Genomic DNA, 20,094 nt, shown 5'->3' with positions numbered 1-20,094 from the left:
ATCACTTTCTTCCAGATCACTACTGGCCCATAGGTATAATAAATAGACTCTATAATAATATAATTAGTAGTCAAAACACTTATAAACCATAGTTAAAAGTAGGTAAAATCCATGGCCTATCAAAGAGTGATCATGGGAAGTCTGTAATACGATGCTTGGTGAAAGGGATTGAGTTCTCACATGCATTATTTGACACATGAACATCAGTCAGCATACTACCAAAGGTTATGGCAAACCGGCTAGGTCTGAAGATAAAGCCTTCAGAGGATTGAATGCACTATTGTGGACTGTTCTTAGAGGAACTCAGGAGGAATCATCAGAGACCTTGAGGTGTAGATTGGTAATGCCTTAGTTCCAGTTTATTTTCATGCTCTAGATATCAAGCTGAACTGGAATTCTTCTGTACTACTTGGGAGAGCTTTCATGGCTACAGTAGGAGCAGTATGCAACATGCAGACCAATCAGTTGTATCTGACACACATAGATCTGAATATCTACTATGATCCAGTGGGAGTTGTCAAGCCACTGACGTCCTGCTTAGAGATTGGAGATCCAAGATTCATAGCAGCATGCCACTGTGGATCTGGGTACGAGATAGAATATTCGGCAACAATCGACACACACACTTCAACATCGATCGACAGTGACAACAATCAGCAATCGATCGACAGTCACTTAGAAGAATCGATCGACAGTTCGCCTACATCAGAACGTGACGATTGGCCAATACACTACTATCAGAGTTTCGCACTAGGAGCTGTTATAACATCACCGTACATTGATGAGTATGATGAGGATTACGAGGAGGAAAGATCTATAGAGTATCATAGTCTTCTTATAGAGGAAGATAGAGTTCTACACCATTCCATTGGGATAAGGAATGTGACATCGATCGATAAAGGCTGCACAACATCGATCGACACTCATCATCAACAAGCAGAACGTGCACGAGCATTGACCAACACAACCAACTACATATCGATCGACACTGAGATCAACCATGCGCAAGAAGGAGATTACTCAATTGGTAGTTGGGCAGATGATTGTTATCAGGAGAGCTATGCAGTAGAGACAGCAATACATGAGCCACGTGCAGATGAGTTTAATGAATGTTTCACTACAGAGGAACTCTTCAACCTCCAGGAACATTCAGATGCAGATTCACTCTTTGCAAAGGCTTGTGGAGAAGGAGCTCGCTTCAGTCGTTCCCAAACAATAAACATACGACCATCGATCGATAGCAACAATACCACATCGATGGACAATAATACAAACCCACGATTCGATGTACAAGCAAACGATAATACGTATCATAAGTTTCTAACACCGGATGAGTTTGGTATTTTCAGGGATCCAAAAGGCTATGCACAAGCATTGGATGGACAATTTCTCCAAGTATCCAGATAGGACATTGCAGACATCCTTCAGATGGCTAATGGACCAGAAAATCTTTTCATGCAACAACGCAACAATCCAGAGTACTAACAAAGGATTCCATACGAGCTTTTTGCTACAGCTTGTGGAGTAGGGATTTGTTTCGAGAACCATAATGAAACACGGAACCAATCATCGATCGACAAATCAGTCCCAACATCAATCAGCAGACTTCCCGAATTTGGAAAAAGAGCTGACAACTGTTATGAAGTAAAAAGATTCCACTAGGAATAGAAAGATGAGTTTGATATCTACAGAGATGAGTATGGATATGCACGAGGAGTAGACGGCAACATCATCACTGTATTAAAGGATGACATCAGAAATCTACTTAAAAGAGCATCAATGGATGAGCGCTCTTACATATGTCTTCCAGAACATGCAGAGTCATTCACACATACCAAGCTAGTACTAGAAATCTACACCAAGGATGAGATCAATGAGATAACTCATGGAATCTTTGGAGCTTATGGAAGAACAGAATGTAATTTCCAGATGAAGCTTGATGGTGTCTACTATCCACTGAATGACAGCATTAGTTGGTTGACTACCCGCATGGAAGAGATGAGACATGACATAGCCATGATTCAAACTCATTGTGTGGCCGAAGAAGCAACATCAGCATCGATCGACCGAAACGTTCGACCAAAGCAGAGATTGATCAGTTAGTAAAAGAGATCTACGAAATCTTGGGAGCATTAGAGGACAGACTTGATAAGAGATGTGACGACATCTATTTCCCATGGGACATCACCATCAGATCTTTGACTGCACACACAGAAGCATTGCAGAGGGAGATAGTGGAGATTCAGAGGTACATAGCAAGTCTTCCAGATGCATCAACATCGATCGACAGACGCATCAAAATATAGACCGGCAGATACAAGAGAAAATCGATCGACGAAGCCACAACAATAGACCGAGGAGAGCTAATAACAAAGGTGACATCAGAAGATCAGTCTGATATAATCAACCATTGAGAGGATACCTCAGATCACACATACGCCAAACTTGTGAGGCATCAGTTCAACATTGAGAGTCTTGGAGAAAGGTTGCAGAAGATAGAGAATACTTCTGCAAAAATGAAGAACAAGTGGCGCAGAGGAGATGAAGCAATGAGAGACTTCACTGGTACATGGTTCAACAAAAGCAGAGAAGAGATGGAGACTTGGTCCCAGCAAGTACATGCTTTCCACATTACTAGCCAAATCACCTCCAAAGTCAAGTTAAATGACTATAACAAAGCGCTGAGTGGGAGGTAACCTGCTATTAGGTAACTTTATTTGGTTTTCTATAGTATTCGTACTTATGTCAGTTTTTATATTTATTTGCAGGTCATAAAAAAAAGATCCGAGTAGATGATTGCCCAGAATATCGACCGATAGATCATGCCAATATCAATCGACTGTACATCACCTGCCACGAACGATGACATTTAGTCCGGTCTTGTTTATCATTCTAACTTGTTAAATTGAGTCCTTATGCTTTAGTTATCACCATAACTCCGACTAGATATACAATGGGACAGTGTAGTTTCAGTCTGGGGGTAGGTTTACTGATACTAATTTATTTATGAGTCTTATTAAAATGTTTTCAAAAGAGTTTTATTGAGTCAAGAAGGGGACAATAAACTTATTGATTTTGGTTGTTATCTAACCACAACATTATAGACTTACTGATTGCAGATAGTACTAAAGATACTAAAGTGGATCAACCTATTAACTATGTTCACATTTGCTAAGAATGTTTGAATGAACCAAAGATGACATCCAACATAACCTGACTTGATCGCTTGTCTTGGGGTTCGATATACATGCGATCAGATTCTTCAAACAAGTCTGGAAGGTAAAGCCTTGTGTAGATATGTCACCCCTCTCTCTCCACTTCGAAATTTAGATTACATAGAATTGAAAAGAAAAAACAAAAAAGAAAAAAAAATATAATACTAGGTATTAGAATAGGTATAGAATTCGAACATGATTTGGTGGCTACAACCATTAAAACTTGATTCACAAAGATTCCTAGGATATAGGTCAAAAAGAAGTCAACATGATTTGGTGGCTAAAACCATTAAAGCTTGATTCATGGAAGCTTGTCTAATCTTAGTCAATGATACCTGCAATAGAAGCAGACTTTGGCTGAGAGAGAAATGAGGAGAGAGAGAGAGAGAGAGAGAGAGAGAGAGAGAGAGAGAGAGAGAGAGAAGAGAGAGAGAGAGAGAGAGAGAGAGAGAGAGAGAGAGAGAGAGAGAGGAAAGGAACTCCAATTTACCTGCAGGTCCAAATACTTGTTTGAGCATCCTTGCATCATGTGACCGATACTCCCAAAGTAAAGCCTGCACTTTTAATTATGTAAAAAATGAGGTTGGTAGAGGGCATTGTCAGACAGGATTTGCTAAGTTGTTGGCTAGGTGAATTTGGTTGATAAATTAGGATATTGTATAATGTGCTTATGAGATTAGGATTTCCTAGAGGTGATGATTCTAAGGTTTTTAATCTTTGAGTCCCTGCTGTTTTCAAACCTCTTTCAGAGAGACTGCATGTTTGTTTTGCTTGAGGACAAGTAAAAGGGTAAGTCTGGGGAAGTTGATATACCATGGATTTTACCCATTTTTAGTCATAGTATATAAGTGTTTTACTAACTAATTATTATATTTCAGAGTCTATTTAGTATATTTATAGGTTCATGAGTAATTTGGAAGAAGTGATGTTTTTGGAGTATTTTGGAGATAAAAAGAGAAATCATCCGAGCTGACCATCGAGCAACATCAAAGGTCGACATTCGGATACAATAATCGATCGATGCACATCCTGTGTGATCGATCGACAGCGAAGCGCGCAGAAGCATGTTTGGTTCCAGCCGACTTATAGCCTAAAACTTCACCAAATTACAAGATTTCCCCTGACGAGTTTTTAACCTAATATATAGCTTGCCAATGTGTTTTAGGAAAAGCATGCTTTCTTGTTCTCTTGTTTTCACAGCACAAAGGTTTTAGGATTTTAATAGAGTTGGAGAGAAGTTCCAAAGAGATTTGTGATTTGAACTCCATTATTATCTATCTATTTATATATGCAGTTTTATATTTACCTTGCTGTTGTTATGAATTGCTTAGTGATGTCTGAGTAGTTCCATTGTTAGGTCTTGGGTTCAAATAGGTTACGAGAGAATAGGCCCAACTATAGCATTTCTAGTTGTGATATACATCAATTTGTAGGTACAAATTAATGATATAGTTATCTCATCAGTTCAATATTAGGTATTACTAAATGGTCAACCACGAGGACTCATAATATCACAAAGAGGTTTACGTCAAGAATTTCCTTTATCCCTTTATTTATTTATCATGTGCACAAAGGCTTTAATAGCAAACATCAAAGTGGCTGAGAGAGGAAAAAAAAATTAACGGGAATGAAGGTGGCTAGAGCATGTCCATCGATATCTCATTTGCTATTTTCTGACAATTGCCTCTTCTTTTGTAAGGCACAAAAAGAAGAGTGTCAAACTATTCTCAGGCTCTTAAAAGAGTATGAGGCTGTATCGGGTCAACTAATAAACTTCCAAAATCATCGATTCAATTTGAACATAGGATTGAAGAATCTAGTCAACATGAGTTGTGGGATATCTTAGGAATTCAGAACTTATGAGAGATGGGATCTTACATGGGACTGCCAGAAAGTCTTGGGGGTTCGAAGATACAATTTTTTGGTTTTATCTAAGATCGCTTAAATAAAATGGTTAATAGTTGGACTTTTAAGTTTTTCACAAATGGAGGAAAGGAAGTGATCATCAAATCTGTGGTCACAACTTTACCAAATCATGTGATGTCTTGCTATTGTTTACTAAAGGCAATTACAAAGAAATTGACGAGTGCGGTGGCACAATTTTGGTGGAGTCCAGGAGGAAGTACAAAATGCATGCATTGGAAATCATTGGACAAATTATGTATCAATAAGGATGAAGGAGGTTTTGGATTTAAATACCTCATATATTTTAACACGGCTATGCTTGGTAAGCAGTTATGGCGTCTGATAGAGAAGCCAAATACTTTATTTTCTCAATTTTTTAAAGGTCGGTATTACATGAATTCTTCACCCCTGGAACCGATTAGATCATAGTCCCCGTCATACGGCTGGTGGAGTATTATGTATGCTAGGTCTCTGGTTAGAAAAGGACTAATCAATAGGGTGGAATCAGGATCGATCATATCAGTATAGAATGATCCATGCCTCCGAATCTCTCGCCCGAGACCAGCAAAAAAAATGAGCATAACATTTACCCGGATCTTACAATGGACTCTCTCATCAATTCAGCTTCGTGAAATTGGAACCTGCAGGTAATTCGGTATTTGGTGGATCCCCAGGATAATTTCGTCCAGGTCGCCAGCAGGCGACCTCACCTCCTCGACATTATGCACTCTCGTCTCACCCTCGTAGCTCTCTCCTTCGAGTCTTACCCAAACTATCCCTTTTTCATATCAATTGGAGTTACCATTGAAACTTTACGATAAAAATAAAATTTTATTTGGTCACTTGTCGTAGGCTCTCCTAGAGAATCCGGATCTCAAGGAAAGTAGAGTTTTCTTTGCTTTCCTCTATTCACTAAAATCGACAGTGCGAATTTCGGTTCCCACAAATTTTACCAGTTTTCAGCCATGGTATATAACCTTTTTTGAGTCTACTATATGTATTTTGGAGTCTTTTTAGAGTTTATTCTGATCAAGGTATATTTTGGAGTAATGTAGAGATTATGGAGCATTTTTGAGCTAAGGATAGAAGAAACTCGTAGCTATTCCACAAATCAGCCAGAGTCGACATTTAGATAGACTGTCGATCGATACAGACCTCCTGTTGTAGATAGACACTGACGCGAGAAGACGGGTGACTTGTTCAGGGCTGACTTGAGCCCAGAAGATCCACTTTATTACAATATTACCTCTGGCCGACGTTTACCTAATATTTTTAATGTTTGACATTGTTTGGACAATACAAAAGTTTTAGACCACACCTTTACATTCTATTATTCACATCATACAATTTTAGGAATTATAATAGGTTGGGGAGAAGATCTAGGACTACAGAGATTTGTATTGAAAATTCAGTTTTTTCTAACCTTATCTATTTATACATTATATTCAGACTATGATATGTTTTGATTTATTATACCTGAGTAATTTCTATTTTTAGATTTATGATTTTATTAGGGTTTTGATGGATTAGCCAAAACTTAAGAATTGCTAGGGTGAATTCGTAGTATATCCATCATAATTGTTATTACTGCTCGTATTTTACAGTAGCTAATTAGAACCCTGAATTTAGGATTGTAGAAAACTATGACAGTAGGTTCTCCGCCTGAATTAATTCTCTTGAGCTAGGTTGTTAGATACATACGACAGCTGGTCTAGGAAGTTAGCGAACTTATATAATACAATAGGAAAATAAACCGGTCTAAAATAGTGTCAATCAACAATAGAAAGGTAGAATAATGGACTTAGATAATTTATTAGATCGACTTGCAATGACAGTTGGATATCTTTACATTAGATTCGAGTTCTAGAAAAATCATTCACATCCCCTTAGATTTTATCTCAATAATCTTGATTTCCTGAAACCATATATGGTACCTTGAACAACTATGAGTTTCCTCTATCTTTAGCTCCAAAATGTTCCATAATCACAACATTGCTCCAAAATATACCTGAACCTGTAAAAATTCTAAAAAGAATCCAAAACATATATAATAGACTCTAAAACTACTATATACCATGGTAAAAACTGGTAAAATCCATGGTATATCAACTCCCAAGACTTATCCTTTTGCTTGTCCTTAGTAAAACACGGAGTACTCTTACATAGGAGGTTTGAAAGCAGCAAAGACTCAAATAATTTAAAATCATTACTCTCACTTCTGCAAATATGAATAGGTGATAAGGAGTCAATACTAACCTTAGAGGTGTTTCAATGTACTATGTTAGGCTCAAAATCGGTCACGGCGGAATCAATGCCAAAAATCCTCGGAAAATAATTCTTGGACAAAATAACTCTAGTGTAATGTTTAAAAAATAAAATTTCACGATAAGTTCTGGAAATATCTTATCATTAAACTCGAAATCGACGTCTGAGAATACTAACATCGAAAATGTTCGACCTGTTCAGAAAAACAATCACGGCATCATGCGCCCGATTCACCGTATGGTGACCGGAATGCCACAATCTAAGGTCGCCATATGGAGACCGGGACATCATGACCCTGGGTCGCCATATGGCGACCAGGACATCACAACCCTAGGTCGCCATATGGCGACCGGGACAACGCAAGTCTGGGTCGCCATATGGCAACGGTTAGCTCGAAACACCAACTTCCTTTGCAATACGATTGATTTAGACTTGTATTAAACCGGCGTCATATTAAAGACAATTTCTCGAAGAAATCGTAAAAACGCGTAAAAGTCAACAAACGTCCTAAAGAGATCTAAAATGCAACTAAAAGCCCACTTGCGATCTTTGACGAGAATGAGCTGACAAATACTATGACGATTTATCTTTTATTTGCACGAGAAGATAAATGTCAAGTTTCGAGGATTTTTATGAAGATCGAAGAAAAATTGACCGCAAAGAGATAAACTTGGGCCTGACGGAAAAAAGGAAGACCAAACCGACCTAGGGGGAGTATATAAGAGAGTCCAAGGCGAGAGGCACATGGAGAACTTTTTCACATCTAGCAAATTTAGTACATAGACATTAGGCAATTGTTTTGTTTTTTTATCAAGCTGCGACTCAGTTAGGTTTATGCAGTCTTAGGTTGCTAAAACTAAGAACTTCGCCAGCAGCTCTTGTGGCCAAGGCACTTACCTTCTGTAAACGCTTAAACGCAAATCCGGAATTAAAATCCCCTTGCTCTCTTTTTTCGTTTATTTCAATTCATAAGTCTCGTCTATTTTTCATTATCTCATTGCTTAACGCTTACCTTAGCAGAAATTCAGGACCTCTGGAAAAGTTAGGGTTTCTTGACTTTCCTAATTTAATGGAAATTGACGGTGCGAATTTCGGTTCCCTCGATCAATCTAACTCTCAGGTGCAAATGCTCGATCAGATATGTCAACTGACGATCATACCAACCTACAAGCTCGTGGCGACGGAGGCGCAGACAAAAATCTCAGCACTCCAGCAGCGAACATCTCCGCTTTTAACGCTAACGTAAACGCCGCGACACTCGAGAAGTTTAAAAAGAGGATCTCCGCATACGAGAAAAGGTCGGAGGAATAATATAAGTTCGTGGGTTTCCTTGCTAGACAGTTTGAAACCTTAACAGCAAGGACCCGAGCAGTTCTCCCCCACGGGACCACAAAGGTCCGCAGGAAAAACTCGACTTCGCTACTCCAGTCGACAGGCCTGGAAACTCGTGGGGAAATCCGTCAGGAAAAAAACCTAGCGAAACAACCCCTATCGAAAATCGGAAAGACTTTGAAAACCCTCCACATCCAGAAGGGGATACATAGGATAATGAAGTCGAGCGTGTCAATCGGGATCCCAGCAATCAATCCGATAATTCGGAGGAAGATGCTGACGTGCATCCAAGAAGCCGCACGTCTCAAGAAGACTCTCCATTCGACAAACTCATGACAGATGAAGAGGAGAATATTTTCTGGGCGAATCATAGATTGTCGTTTTGCCTCTGAGTGATTAGATATGGAGCATTGGTTGCTCAAATATTGTGCATTGGCATAAAGGATGTGTTCAGCCATATAGCAAGGGACATTGTAGATCAAGGATTAAACCTCGCAAATTTTGTGTTAGCATTAAGGTCATGCTAGTTAATAATTGTCTTTAAAGGAAATGTCAAATTATGTTTCGGGTTTTCAGGGAACGCGTATTTGGCCGAGGGAAAGAGAGCTTTGTATGCCTGAGTTTTCAGCGTTAAAGTGGCCGAAGTAGAAATCATTTTCCACATTAGGTTTCAATCATACAATTAGTGTTTTGTATAGTACTTTCTTTAGTCGTAGGAAATTTTTTTTTTGTATAACGTTGTTCCAGTAACGAAAGATGTTAGGAAAGGCTTTTTGTTGAATTTTAGTTTTGGACATCCGAGGAAGTTAGTCGCATGATGTGGTCTACTGGGCTGTAACCGAGGGGAGTGAGAGACAGAAGCCGACCAGCCGTAATGCTGAAGAAAATATATCTATTAGGTCGTAGTCCGAAGTGATAAAATTTATATTATTCTGTTGGATCAAATTATTAAAGACCAATGGGCTTTTAATAATTATATGTATGTGAAAACGAAATGGGTCTCATGGAAATGAAGAAAAGCCTCTTGGCTTTAATGAAACACATGAGAACATCCCACATCGGGGAAAAGAGGAGAAATGGAGTTGCATATATATGTCTTTGAGACATGAGATGTTAACCAGCTCAGTGGAAGGAAGAGCTCTCCACGCGCGCGCCGCCGCTGCCGTCGGTCCGGCTCGGCTCGGTTTGGGCTTGGGCTTGGGTCTTGGGTCTTGGTGGAGGGTCTCCGGCCCGTTAAGACTATTCTTTTTGGACCAAGTTAAGCTCAACGTTTTGCTATTTAATTTCTTAAAAACGGCATGACGTTCATGTGTAAACGGTGCGGTGTTCGTCTGAAAACGACACGACGTTTATCAGTTCGCCCAAAGATGAGAACAAGTCAAAAGAGAAGATCTTGCGGAGAAAGTTTCTCAACTCAACTCCCTCGATTTCCGCGAGATAGTCGCCCACGTGCAGCATCTGTTGCGGGAAGTGGGTCGTCTTCGTCTCTTTAAATATCGCCTCCTCTCTTCCTTCATTACTCACTTACTTTTCATCACAACAAAAATCCCTTAGCGTAAGTCTTTAGTTTCGAGAGTGTTTCGTAGCTTTTATAGTTCGATAGGGCGTTCACGAGTGAAGCGTGAATCGTCGCCATGGTTTTATCCTGGGACTCTATATTCGTACAGTCCCGTCTCACTACAGAGCGAATATAAAGAGTTAAGGAAAGAGATATCATATCTCGACTCCATGAACGTTTTCTTATCGGGTTTCATTTCGTCTATTCAATCGTTTATTTCCTTAACATCTCGCTTTTATTATATCGTTTATTTGATTCGGTTTTCCGGCTTCTACAATCTTAACTCTTTATCGCTTTCTGTCTAAAGCTTTAATCGGATTGAAAAACGATTTATGAAACGGGTTTTAAGGTTTTGTAAACGGTTTCAAAAACGTGTTTGCGATCTGCTCTCTAGCACTTCCGCGAAACGTTTAAGATACTTTGTTATTCAAAATGTTCTGTATTCGAATCGTTTCCACGAACGCTTCTTTAAGCGAGTTTGTGAAACGATCTAAAAGTCTACACAAACGGTTTCTGCGAACGCTTTAAGCGAGTTTGCAAAACGTTTTCTCAGACTTAAATCGATATGATTTGGTTCAAACACCAAAAATAAAAATCGATTTACATTATTATTTTTATTATTATATTAATAATAATTTGTTATTGTTGAATGGAGTACTAATCCGTTTTCATGTTTTCTCAACAGAAAAATGACGGATGTAAACAACACCCCGATTGACACTACCATCGCGCAAACTCCAATCAACGTTGCTGCAACTGATGTATCTGGTGTGACTACCGCTGGAAACATCCCTGCTTCCTCAACCGCTGCAGCAACAACAACCACTACCCTTCCTGCGGGAAACAGTGCTGATGAAACCACGCGCCGTAGCTTGTTCAGTGCTGGTCTTTATCAAACGAGTTCAGGTCTAGGAACCTCAAGTGGTCCGGTTGCAGTACCAACTCCTCCGTCTGTGCCCAGCCTGTTCACTCAAGGACTGATGCCAGACCAGTTTGATGGCAAAAACTTCAAAACGTGGCAGAAGAAGATGATGTTCTTCCTAACAACGATGAAGCTGGACAAGTTCATCCAGGAGGACAAGCCCCTTGTCCCTTACGGGATTGATGATGTGCACACTCTCGCAAGTGTTGACATTTGGGTGCATTCGGACTTCGTCTGCAAAGGCTACATTTTGGGTCGCCTCATTGACCCATTGTACCGTGTCTACTGTGACATTCCAACGGCGAAGGAGCTATGGAGATCACTTGACAAGAAGTACAGAGGTGAGGACGCTGGCTGCCAGAAGTATGTGGTTGCAAAATTATTCAAAACCCATCATGGATCAGGTGGAAGCGTTCCAGCTCATTTGCCATGAAATCAAAGCTGAAGGGATGTCCATCTGCGAGACATTCACAACTCTCAGCTTCATTGAAAAGCTTCCTCCAAGCTATGCGGATTTCAAGAACTACCTGAAGTACAAGAAGAAGAAGATGGGCCTTGAGGAGCTTATCATGAGGCTTCAGATGGAATCCAGGAACCGAATTGCTGACAAGATCAATGCTAAGGAGCATAGTGTCAACATGGCTGAGCACAAAGGCAAAGAAAAGGCACACGCCCATTCTCCAGCAAAGCCTTCGAAAACTGCTGCAGCACTGAAGGCTACTGGAAAAAACTTCAAGAACAAAGGCATTGAAATCAATGCGAATGTGGAGAGATTCAAGGGGAAGTGTCACTACTGCAACAAAGTGGGACACAAGACTGCTGAGTGTCGCAAGAAGATAAAAGATGAGAAGGCTCAGGCAAATCTCACTGAGGAGGATCTTGTTGCTGTAGTGACTGAAGCCAACATGGTTGAAAGCAACAACCCCAGGGAATGGTGGTATGACACTGGTGCAACCACCCACATTTGCACTGATAGGGCGATGTTCAGCACCTATCAGAAAAGCAAGACTCAGGAGAAGCTCATGATGGGAAACACTGCAGTCTCCAAGATTGAAGGACGCGGCAATGTGATTTTGAAGATGACATCTGGACGTGAGGTCACTCTGACAAATGTGAAGCATGTGCCTGACATGAGGAAAAACCTGGTCTCGGGAACCTTGCTCAGCAAGAATGGATTCGCCACAAGCTTTGAGGCGGATAAGCTCGTGATTAGGAAGAATGAGATGTATTTGGGAAAGGGGTATGTTAAAGATGGACTGGTCAAGTTGAATGTAATGACCGTCCCTCCGAAAGTTGTAGCTCCAAAAGTTTCAATGAATAAGAAAGAGCCAGTTGCTTATTTGGTTGAGTCTTTTAATATATGGCATGAAAGATTAGGCCATGTAAATAATAAATCAATACAAAGATTGATGAATTTAAATTTAATTCCCAAGTTTAAAACAAGTAAACAAAAATGTGAAGTTTGCGTACAGGCTAAGCTCACAAAAACGCCCTCACCTCGTGTTGAAAGAACTAATAAACCTCTAGATTTAATTCACACTGATTTATGTGATTTAAAATACATGCCAACTAGAGGTGGGAAAAAGTACTTTGTGACCTTCATAGATGACTGCACAAAATATTGTTATGTTTATCTTTTACATAGCAAAGATGAAACCTTAGATAAATTTAAAGAATTTAAACTCGAGGTCGAAAATCAGCTTAAAACAACTATTAAGGTAGTTAGAAGCGACAGAGGAGGCGAGTATGATGGTCCTTTCAATTCATTTTGTAAGGAACATGGAATAATACATCAAACTACAGCCCCTTATTCACCAGAATCTAATGGAGTTGCTGAACGAAAAAATCGAACTCTTAAAGAGATGATGAATGCAATGTTGCAGGAATCTGGGTCACCCCAGAACATGTGGGGGGAAGCGTTGCTTACCACTAATTATATCCTCAACAAGATTCCACACAAAATAACTGGCAAGACTCCATATGAACTATGGAAAGGTAATTTACCTTCATATAAATACCTCAAAGTGTGGGGGTGCTTGGCAAAAGTTGCGGTACCGCCACCAAAGAAGGTCACTATTGGACCTAAAACAGTGGATTGCATTTTCATCGGATATGCACATAATAGTACTGCGTATCGGTTTCTGGTACATGAATCTGAAATATCAGACATCCATAAAAATTCAGTCATGGAGTCTAGAAATGCATCTTTCTTCGAAAATATTTTTCCATACAAGGAAAAACATGGTTCAAAACGAACTCGAGAAGAAAAAGACAACGACAAGGACTCAGAAATTGAGACAAACTTTGAAGTTTCTATAAATGATATCTCAGAAAATGAAGAAAAAGATGAACCTCGGAGAAGCAAAAGAGCTCGAAAGGAGAAATCTTTTGGTGATGATTTCCTAATGGCATTTCTAGTAGAAAATGTTCCAAAAACTTTGGCAGAAGCTATGGCTTCACCCGAAGCTCCGTTTTGGAATGAAGCTGTCAAAAGTGAATTCGATTCTATCATGCAAAATTACACATGGTACGTAACGGATTTACCACCTGGCTGCAAAGCATTAGGTAATAGATGGATAATGACACGGAAACCTGGTGGAAAATATAAAGCTAGGCTTGTAGTTCAAGGGTTCCGACAAAGGGAAGGCTTTGACTATTTTGATACATATTCTCCAGTAACCAGAATAACATCTATAAGGTCGATGATAGCTATCGCAGCCTTAAGAGACTTAGAAATCCATCAAATGGATGTAAAAACAGCTTTTCTAAATGGTGATTTAGAAGAAGAAATTTACATGAAACAACCTGAGGGCCATGTCATTCCTGGACAGGAAGACAAAGTATGCCGACTTGTAAAGTCACTTTATGGGCTTAAACAAGCTCCTAAACAATGGCACGAAAAATTTGACAACACAATGATGTCAAATGGTTTCAAAATTAATGAATGTGATAAATGCATATACTACAAAATTACCAAAAAATGGGTATGTTTTGTTATGTTTATATGTAGATGATATGCTCATTATTGGAAGCAATAAAGACATTATCAATCAAACAAAAAACATGCTCAAAGGAAAATTTGAGATGAAAGATTTGGGATTAGCAGATGTTATTCTCGGGGTTAAAATCATAAGAAATTCAAATGGAATTACTTTAACTCAATCTCATTATGCTGAAACAATATTAGAGAGATTTAAAAACTACTCTAATAGTACTGCAAAAACTCCGTTAGATCCCCAAATGCACTTGACAAAGAATTCAGGTGAAGCGGTTTCACAAAACGAGTATGCACGTGTGATCGGAAGTCTCATGTACTTGACCAATTGTACAAGACCAGATCTAGCGCATGCAGTAAACGTACTTAGTCGATATACAAGTAATCCAGGTCATACACACTGGAAAGCTATAACGAGAGTACTCAATTACTTGCGCTACACCAAAGATTTTGGGCTTCACTATGGTAAAGAACCAGCAGTTTTAGAAGGATACAGTGACGCTAACTGGATATCAGATTCTAAAAACTCAAAATCCACAAGTGGATATGTTTTTACACTAGGAGGAGCGGCAATATCTTGGAAATCTACCAAACAAACAGTGCTAGCCAGGTCAACGATGGAATCTGAGTTCATAGCATTAGACAAAGCAGCAGAAGAAGCTGAATGGCTTAGAAATTTTTTGGAAGATGTTCCTATGTGGGAGAAACCTGTACCAGCTATAAGAATACATTGTGATAGTCAATCAGCTATAGCTCGGGCTCAGAATAATCTCTACAATGGTAAATCTCGTCATATTAGAAGACGACATAAAACCATTAGACAACTTATCTCAACTGGTGTAATCACAATAGATTACATCAAATCGGCTGACAACCTAGCGGATCCATTTACTAAAGGTTTGCCACGAGATATTGTTGCTAAATCATCAAAAGGAATGGGTTTAAAGCCTATAACTAATGAGGATGCTTGACTGCAACCCTACCTATCATGACTGGAGATCCCAAGACGTAGGTTCAAAGGGAAAACAAAATCAAGCAGAATCTAACCAAAGCACTTTGAGACAAAGTAGTCTCATCCCAGCTCCTAAAGATGATAAGTGCTAACGAATGTGAGAAGGATAAGCATAGGCTTTTAATGATTCCATAGCTTCTACAGCGAAGTATTACTCAATACTTTTCATGGTCAATCACCTAATGAGTGTGAAATGGGGCCGTTTCTAGGAGAATGAATGCAAGGCTATATTCTCTAAGTTCACTCATGAAAACCAGGAATAGTTCAGGGCCACAATGAACACAATAGAGAACTAAGTTCTACGAGAAAATGAAGCTGCGTTGTGCCTGTTGTCTCGGTCTACATAAAACACCGGTTGGTTCAAGACATCATTTTCACCTTCTGGTAAAGTAAACCCGACAGATATTAACTATGAGTGGTTCAAGGCTTAAAAATGCCACCTACTCAAACACAGTGAATTTTTCGCAAACACTCTCGATAAGTCTGTCTAGTCTAGTCAGGATTAGAATAAGTTTTTTTTTTTTTAAGAGTCTATCGAGTCTGCATATGTTTAGAGTCATTTCTATTCATGTGGGGGATTGTTGGATCAAATTATTAAAGACCAATGGGCTTTTAATAATTATATGTATGTGAAAACGAAATGGGTCTCATGGAAATGAAGAAAAGCCTGTTGGCTTTAATGAAACACATGAGAACATCCCACATCGGGGAAAAGAGGAGAAATGGAGTTGCATATATATGTCTTTGAGACATGAGATGTTAACCAGCTCAGTGGAAGGAAGAGCTCTCCACGCGCGCGCCGCCGCCGCTGTCCGGCTCGGCTCGGCTCGGCTCGGCTCGGCGTGGGCTTGGGCTTGGGCTTGGGCTTGGGCTTGGGCTTGGGCTTGGGCTTGGGCTTGGGCTTGGGCTTGGGTCTTGGGTCTTGGGTCTTGGGTCTTGGGTCTTGGGTCTTGGTGGAGGGCCTCCGGCCCGTTAAGACTATTCTTTTTGGACCAAGTTAGGCTCAACGTTTTGCTATTTAATTTCTTAAAAACGGCATGACGTTCATGTGTAAACGGTGCGGTGTTCGTCTGAAAACGACACGACGTTTATCAGTTCGCCCAAAGATGAGAACGAGTCAAAAGAGAAGATCTTGCGGAGAAAGTTTCTCAACTCAACTCCCTCGATTTCCGCGAGATCGTCGCCCACGTGCAGCATCTGTTGCGGGAAGTGGGTCGTCTTCGTCTCTTAAATATCGCCTCCTCTCTTCCTTCATTACTCACTTACTTTTCATCACAAAAAAATCCCATAGCGTAAGTCTTTAGTTTCGAGAGTGTTTCGTAGCTTTTATAGTTCGATAGGGCGTTCACGAGTGAAGCGTGAATCGTCGCCATGGTTTTATCCTGGGACTCTATATTCGTACAGTCTCGTCTCACTACGGAGCGAATATAAAGAGTTAAGGAAAGAGATATCATATCTCGACTCCATGAACGTTTTCTTATCGGGTTTCATTTCGTCTATTCAATCGTTTCTTTCCTTAACATCTCGCTTTTATTATATCGTTTATTTGATTCGGTTTTCCGGCTTCTACATATTCATCCAAAGACCGAATCATAAAACTTTGTTTTTAGCTATACGAAAATCGTCGAAAACACTTTCTAGTAAACCCTGTTATGTTTATTTTGGAAAGTTGCTTCGTCTAACTCCTTGTAACTATACAAAGGATGTTTTGGGTAAATTTTACAAGAAGGGCATCTCATGGAAGTAAATGGAGTATGTTTCTCCTAGATAACTCGTAATGCTTGTGAACAAAAAATAGGTTCCCCTCATTCACAATTTTGTAGTATGAAGTCGTTTTGGATTATACCGATCTTGCTTTTATGTAGAATTTTCCATACAAAATGCTTTAGTTATATGAAAATAGTGGGCAACCGGTTTTATATATGAAGACTGCAGGCGGAGTTTTGTTAGGAGACGTCAAAGTAGCGATGTTTCCTCGGATTTTACGAGAAGCATTTTTTCTTTAATTCCGATCTTTAGTGAAAGTTGCCTCGTGTTACTGATGGAGTTTTTACAAAAGTTATATTTGCGAGAGACGTTTTTTTAGGTTTTAAGAAGAATTCTCATGACATTTGTTTCTTGAGCGAAACAAATCTGCTAACCAGCGGTTGAGCCAGTCAACAAACTAGGAATAGGCTTTTCCTTTGTCATGTTCGTTGTGTTAATGTAAGATAAGTAAGCTATGCTATGTAGAACACACAGTAGTACAGGGTTATTCAATTCCAAGATATACGACTATATTTATTCTTTCAAAAGCTCTTACACGTTCTTTTTAAAAGCAATAAATCAAACAAGCTCAAGACAAACCTCGACTTGTTTGCTAGTCAACTCGTTCAGAGATCTAAGACAGACTCTGAACCACCTAAGCTCTTAACCCCTAGATGCTTTGCTTCTCCTTCTTAGGACGTACAAAACTCTCTATTGCTAAAAGCTCTCCCTGTGTGTTCACCGGCAACACAGTGCCAACGCTTCCTTTATATATCTTTGAGGAAGCCCTAGATCTAATCTATCTACCCAATGGAAACTTTCCATTTCTTCTACTTCAGCGAATAAGCCAATCTTCCTTTTCTCTTTAGATCGATTGCTTCTTCTTCAAGTCTTCTTTTAATGCATCGGTCTTGATACGTGCTTCTCACGAACCGCCTCTCTGATGTAGTAGTTCATGTCACACTTCATGAACTACTTCAGCTCTGCTACAGCATCGTCTTCCCATACACCTTCAATCTCCCCCTTTTTAATCCGTCGTCTCACAAGTACCTGAGATGGAAGACAAGAACAAACCACACACAACAGCACCAGTATATATGTCTAAACGTTAATTCAACCAACTCACTCAAGACAATTAAGAACAAACTTGTATTATCCTAAAAACGGGTTCAAGCAAATTAATACATAATATCAAAAGATAGCATATGCAAATGCTCCCCCATAATCTTAGCCAGTCTGAAAATATGGATAACAAGGAATTGCAACAAATGGTGCAATTGAAATAACATAGACATAAAAACAAAGCAACAGAACACAGCTCCCCCACAATCTTGGTCTTCTACATCCTAGTCTTCTTCTTCTCCCCCTGCTTGTGAGCACACGGATTAAAAAACACCAAGAAAAATACCTCACATATTCATAAGGATAGGGATACTAACCTGCTACAGCGCTCTGAAGATCCTGAACTATCTCAGCTAGCGCTTGAAGGGCTCGTGTTGTGTCCTGTAGTGCCACTTGCAAATCAACACGACTGAGTGGTCCTCGAGGGATGGCAACTGATCCAAGTTCATACAGAGATACACGACGTGGTGCAGTCCTGGAGCTTGGTGTAGCAGTTCGTGGAGCAGGAATCGGAGCAGGAGATGATTGACGGGTTGTCCTGGCAGAGCTTCCCTTTGGTTCAGCTTTAGCTGGTCCCTTTCCTTTCGCTAGTCTCTGCTCATAGATCTCGCCCACTCGTTTATCCTTCTTGTAAGGAACCGGACGTTGGAGCTTGTCACTGGGGTAAGATGTAACTGCATGCTGGCTTTGGAGGAGTGCCATGATCAAGCGAGGGAAGATCAACCAACGTGCATCATGGACCTGAATCACTCCAAGATTGAGAATCTGTCTGAACATCATCTTACCCAAATCAACACGGACTCCATGAGCCATCTTGTAGATCAGCCTTGCCCTCTCAAGTGAGACATAAGTCTTGTGAGTAGAAGGAATCCAGTTGTATGCAGCTATGATCATCAAGGCACCGTAGCACGGAGTAAGATCCGCTGTAGTGAGACCGTCCCATTCTGTCCTCGTATCTCCAGTGATGAATGAAGCCAACTCAGTTACTGAGATATCATCCAAAGTTGTGTCTTCCTCCTCTTCTTCCTCAGTAAGTGGTTCCCAATCTATGGCGTTGTTGATGAGCGCAGGTGAGAACTTGTACTCTTGTCCTCTCACGGAAACAACTACTTCATCAACATCTGCTTCAGCTTTAGTAAATGGCAGACCTGCATAGAACTCAGCTACAACTTGCTCAACATACACAGCAAGACTCGAGACAGTTGATTCCATAGACCCTTTCTTAATAACCGCCAAGTAACCCCACTGATCAGCTTCCTTCATATCGACCGATCGCTCAGCAAGTACTTTACGCTTAAGGAACTGATCATACCTTTTCTTGATGAGAGGAGGCATTGGTTCAGCACTTTTGTCACCAGACCTTTTCGATCTCAACTGAGGTGAGGCTCCTGCTTCCTTAGCCAAATATGGAGACTTGGCTGCATCTCCCGGTGTGAGGAACTGAGATTGAGTTGGTGTACTAGACTCCCCTGTCTTTCTCTGTTTCCCAGAACGCAACCCTAATCGCTTCAGCACCCGTTTCTTCCTTCTATCCTTTTGGGAAGCTTCATCTGACTCAGAACCCACAGTCACAGCATCATCCTTGGGTTCATCGTCCACCTTCTTGGCTGATTCAGACTCGGCTTCACCTAGCTCCTTCTCAGTTTCAATGATCGCCAAAGCTAGAGCAGATTCATCCTTCTCTTCCGGTGATTTATCAGTGACTGGAACATCTTGAATGGCAGCACTAGTGGATCCAATTTGCGGTTGTGGATCTGCTTCAGGAACCTTCGCATATGGCTCCTCTCCAAGACCTGGAGTCCTTTCATCGCTCTCCTCTGAAGGGGCTTTCTCATTAGCGGTATTGAATGAGTCAAGCTCCTCGGTGACCTCAGGGAGTGCATCGGAGACGGGCATAACGTTTCTCGGTGGAGGCGATTCAGGTTCGCCATCAGTGAGTGACCTCCGACTTCCTTCAGCCTCTGCATGCTTCTCTTCCTTGGATGATTCGGCTTGTTGAGCTGCTTTCTTTGCTTTCACCAT

At 40.4% G+C, this 20,094-nt stretch overlaps 1 protein-coding gene across 1 annotated transcript; it reads right to left on the bottom strand.

Annotated features, from left to right (window-relative positions):
• Positions 1-18,384: 18,384 nt before the first annotated feature.
• LOC130500071 (uncharacterized) lies at positions 18,385-20,094 on the bottom strand. The gene has a single exon (XM_056994770.1). It carries the CDS (start codon positions 20,092-20,094, stop codon positions 18,385-18,387), a length of 1,710 nt encoding a protein of 569 aa, XP_056850750.1.

The sequence above is a fragment of the Raphanus sativus genome, chromosome 9 (genome assembly GCF_000801105.2).
Source record: "Raphanus sativus cultivar WK10039 chromosome 9, ASM80110v3, whole genome shotgun sequence".
NCBI classification, from domain to species: Eukaryota; Viridiplantae; Streptophyta; class Magnoliopsida; order Brassicales; family Brassicaceae; genus Raphanus; species Raphanus sativus.
Note: the sequence above shows the minus strand (reverse complement) of the source record. Positions and strands in the feature narration are given on the sequence as shown.

Bases quoted from the DNA above. Each gene is read 5' to 3' on its own strand.
- LOC130500071 (XM_056994770.1), bottom strand. From the start codon at position 20,094: ATGGTGAAAGCAAAGAAAGCAGCTCAACAAGCCGAATCATCCAAGGAA.